Source organism: Sinocyclocheilus grahami, unplaced genomic scaffold (assembly GCF_001515645.1).
Source record: "Sinocyclocheilus grahami isolate Dianchi unplaced genomic scaffold, SAMN03320097.WGS_v1.1 scaffold149.1, whole genome shotgun sequence".
NCBI classification, from domain to species: Eukaryota; Metazoa; Chordata; class Actinopteri; order Cypriniformes; family Cyprinidae; genus Sinocyclocheilus; species Sinocyclocheilus grahami.
In genome coordinates, this window is record NW_015505328.1 from 2,691,663 (window position 1) to 2,696,108 (window position 4,446).

The window sequence follows — 4,446 nt, forward strand, 5'->3', positions numbered from 1 at the left end:
GGGGGAGGAGGCCCTAAAGGACTGTCCTTCATTTCTAACGGGCCTGGAGAAGGGGGCGGAGGGAAGAAGACTCCAGATGACCTGTTAGGGAGCGAGGATGGAGGGACTGATGGAGGTGGTGGAGGGTAGATGACCCCAGATGACCTGTCAGGGAGCGAGGATGGAAGGACTGATGGAGGCGGTGGAGGGTAGAAGACCCCAGATGATCTGTCAGGAAGTGAGGACGGAGGAACCGATGGAGGCAGTGGAGGAGGCGGAGTCGTAGGCATGGGAATGGAGTGTGATTGGACAAGTAACCAAGTGGGTTTTGCCATTTGAGGAGGAGGGGGTGGGGGAAGGCAGGTGGGGAGAGGAGGTGGTCTATTACTGGGCCGCTCCTGAGGAGGAGGTGGAGGGGCAGAAGAAGGAGGAGTAGAAGACAGTTTGAAAGAAGGATGTGTAGTTTGGCTTGGGGAGGGAGGGGCTGTGTATGAGGAAATAGGCCGAGTTTTTGACAGTGAGGAGGCTCTTTCCAAAGGTTTGTGGGAGGGGGAAAGATCAGGGGCGCTTCCTCTGAACCCGTCTTCCTGTGATGGAGGGTTCCAGAGAGGCTGCTTCAGGCTGGCGGTAGAGCCGGAGCGAGACACTGAAACACAAACAAGCCATTTCAAAAAGTCATTCAAAATTTGTCCAGCACTGAAAAAGTACAAAGCATGAGAATAAACAGGTCTGACTTCAATACCCGGGTTGTGATGTGGCTGCTTGTCTCTTTGTCCCACTGGTTTGAGTACAGGAAATCCCCCAGCAAATAGTCCACCCAGAGTTGGACCCACTGCAGATGGAGCAGATCCTGCTGTGTTTGTAGAGTTTCCAGCAGCCACATTTCTTCCACTGTCATCCACACTGTTCACTTTAGGTTCTGCAAATACATACATTATCATTATGCTTACTGTGATTTCACCAAGTAGATCATGCTCCTGGATCACACTGCAATACACCATTCAGATTCTAGGGTTAGATTTAGTCTTAAAAGGGTCCTATTATGCTCTTTTACAAAGTCTTGATTTTGTTTTGGGTGTGTACTAGAACAGGCTCTCATACTAGGTTTGTCGAAAAACACATTATTTTTCACATATTTTACATTATTACAACACCTCTCTCCCCAGTCTGGCATGAACGGCTTGAATAGTTCCTGTATTAAATGAAGGCCCGCCTTCTGAAATACAAAATATGCTGTGATTGGTTAGCTGGGCCAGTGTGTGTTGTGATTGGCACCACTCGGCGCCTGGTCGGGAAATGTCAGGCCTCTTACCATAACCAGCTGCGAGCTTCAGTGTAAATATTGCGTCAATGTCAAATCAATTTGAGCGCGATTTAAACCCGGATGATGGTAACCACTCTAAGTTCATCTGCCTTGGGAAAGCTAGCGTGTCTCCGACATAGTGATAACACTCGTTGCCTTTTCTAGACCAGGTCTCGTCCCATTCGTCGGTATTTGTGATATCACAAATCCCGGTAAATATATGCGTTGTAGTCCAAAGGAGTCGTTCGTTGTAGTTTTTGAAAAGTGATTTCTGTCAAATAAAATATCTCCTTTTGAAGTTTGAGCTTTGTAACTTTGCAGATCTTTTTTATGCTCAAACAGCAACATTACAGACTAACTAAAGTTGAAAAAGTGAAAAAGCATAATAGGACCCCTTTAAGGCTGAGTTTTTTTAAATAAACCTAAAATTTTAATCTGATTTTATGGTTAGCATTAGTGTAAAAATATGACTAAGGTATATATTATACATATACAGTCAGGTCCGGAAGTATTCTGTGCTTTTGCTTTTATACACCACTACAATGGATTTGAAATAAAAAAAATCAAGATGTGATTGAAGTGCAGACTTTAAGCTTTAATTCAAGGGGTTGAACAAAAATTTAACATAAACACCCGTTAACCTTGTAATTGCAAATGATTAGGCTACATTAACTTATGTAATTTATATGTAGGCTATATTAAAATACTGGTAAATATAAACAGCCTATTTAGTTCCCCTCACTCTACAACAGATATTTAAAATGTAACAGTATTCAGATTAGAACAGAGCAAGAATGAAAATTAAATAGTTATAAAATTATATATTAAACTATAAAATTGGCTAAAACACAAATTAGGCTATAGTGGGATTCATTATAAACAGCATTCATATGTCAAGCAAAACTGAAACGGCGTTGGGCTCACGAGCCTGTCTCATACCACAAGAATCCAAATGTTTCCATTTTTGCCATATTTGTAACATTTGTTTGCATAACTATTATTCATTATGTAGCCTAAACATGGCTTTATACTTCACTTATGTTCTAATATCCGTGTAAAATCCTTGCAAACATTTTTGTTTGGGTGCTGCACGCTGATTTTACAACGGACCTTTTAAAATAAACAGTGTAACTTTTATGTTTGGTTGACTGCATTTTAGTTTGATGATGAATGGCTGAATGGAGTGTCATAACAATGAGCATAGCCTATAGGCACTTGTTGCCCAGTGTTTATTTTTTTGTCATTTTGTTAATCTGTTCATTTTAGCCTATTTGTGTGATCCTATTTATTTTATTCCTTTTATAGACTTAATTTCTGTTTTTCTCCTTTCACAGAAGCGCTGCAGGTGCATGATGCGATGATTGAATCCTCATGGTCTTGTTTACGCTGCTATTCGCGCATATAAAGCTAAAGCACTGTATTAAACAAAACAAAAGACATTCTAATCTTACTGGTTAACGCTGTCATTCTACAATTCTCCACCGTATTTACTATGCTGCGCGCAAGTTCAGGTAACTCAAAAACTTGTGTACAAAAACTTGATCAATTCCAAGTTTTGCGTTGAAACGACCGTACGCCCAATTTTCTGTCATACGTTCGTTTCGCGAGGCCCAGTGACTGTCTCAAGTCTGGAACTCATGGGCATCACCAGAGACTGGGTTTCCTCCTTTGTGATGCTTTGCCAGGCCTTTACTTGAGCTGACTTCAGTTGTTGTTTGTTTTTTTGGGTCTTTCTGCCTTTAGTTTTGTCTTCAGCAAGTGAAATGCATGCTCAGTCGGGTTCAAGAATTATAGTTATAAACTATAGTTGCAAACTAAAATACATTTTCAATATCTAGTTTTCGTCTTCTTAATAGCTCCTGTTATAATAATAACCTTTTCCAGGACCAACAAATGATAATGCCCAAGAACATCCTACTTTCAATCACATAAGGCAAGCAGACCTCAAGACAATTGTGATGCATAAACAGGAACTGTAAACTGAAGTGATACAATGACTTTTCAATGAACATGGCATGTCCTGAGCACACAGAATACTGCTGTCCTTTGTATAAAGAGCAAGATGAGAAGCATTGTCACCCCCACTTTCTGTGTGATCCTCACTCCAGCACTTCCTGAGGTCTTGGCCCTTTATCTGCCGCAGTGCATTTCCATATACAGATAGAAAGCCTATGTGTCTTTGTGTGCACATGAGTGCTTTGAAGTATGAGAACCCAATGGCTATGGACCTCGAGTTTAAATATAGCTCTGCCACTGATAAATCCTTAAAACTTATCAGCCATTCAGACTTTTTCTGATGCCTGGTTTTCTCCTCATAGTTATTCTTTTGTACTGTTTCTCAAACTCCTTTCACGAGAGAGTAATTTAATACAGGTTCTCATGCTGACACAACACTATCATTTTCAATAAACAATCGTTGAAAATGCAATGCTGGTAGCTCTGGTTACATTAATAAACAATATTCCAGTGTTGCCATCATACAGCAGAAATGAATTTTGGACTGCTAAATCAGATAATCAGGAATAGAACCTGAAATAGTATCACTTTAGTATTCATATTTCCCATGCTTGCAAACAGATGGATTGTTGCCAGGTGACTCATTTCACCTGATCAGTGTTAAAGAATTGAGTTTACGTTAATACATTTGATTTTGACTTACTGTCAAGGAATGGTGTGCTTCGGTCATTGACCTGTGTGACCTTTTTCAGCCTCATCCCCTTCTGAATGTCAGACAGGAGCGCACTGCGACCTCCACCCTCAGAACGCTGTATTTTAGGAGGGTCTGTCCGTGACTAAAATAAAGAGTGAAAAATTGCAAATTTCTTAATGTTATGCAGTTCTAATGAGTTTCACTGTGCCATTCGTTTTCTCTGGTATGGTTTTTATTGCAGTATCTATGATATACCAAAACAAAACCCAAACTGGACAAAGAAATGGTCTAATCTAATTAGGTACTGAATTCTAAAATGACTTCATTAAGTCTAACATGGCATAACGTGTGATTTAGAAAACTACAAGATTCATAAAGAGTTGAAAAGTTATCTTGAAGAATGTTTCAACTGTTTTTGTCCATATAATGAAAGTCATCGAGTCCAAGACAACAATTTTATGGTATGGACATATTTTAAATCCCTTGTTTTATGTTTTAAAGAAGGAAAAAAAAA

General features: G+C 39.9%; 1 protein-coding gene across 1 annotated transcript; it reads right to left on the reverse strand.

Annotated features, from left to right (window-relative positions):
- Positions 1 to 5: 5 nt before the first annotated feature.
- LOC107592063 (vegetative cell wall protein gp1-like) lies at positions 6 to 4,068 on the reverse strand (the record flags this gene model as incomplete). Its single annotated transcript, XM_016281422.1, has 3 exons — positions 3,942 to 4,068; positions 722 to 898; positions 6 to 625 (listed from the first exon to the last, which is right to left on the reverse strand). Coding segments are annotated over exons 1-3 (852 nt in total), but the record flags the coding sequence as incomplete, so codon positions are not given.
- Positions 4,069 to 4,446: the final 378 nt, after the last annotated feature.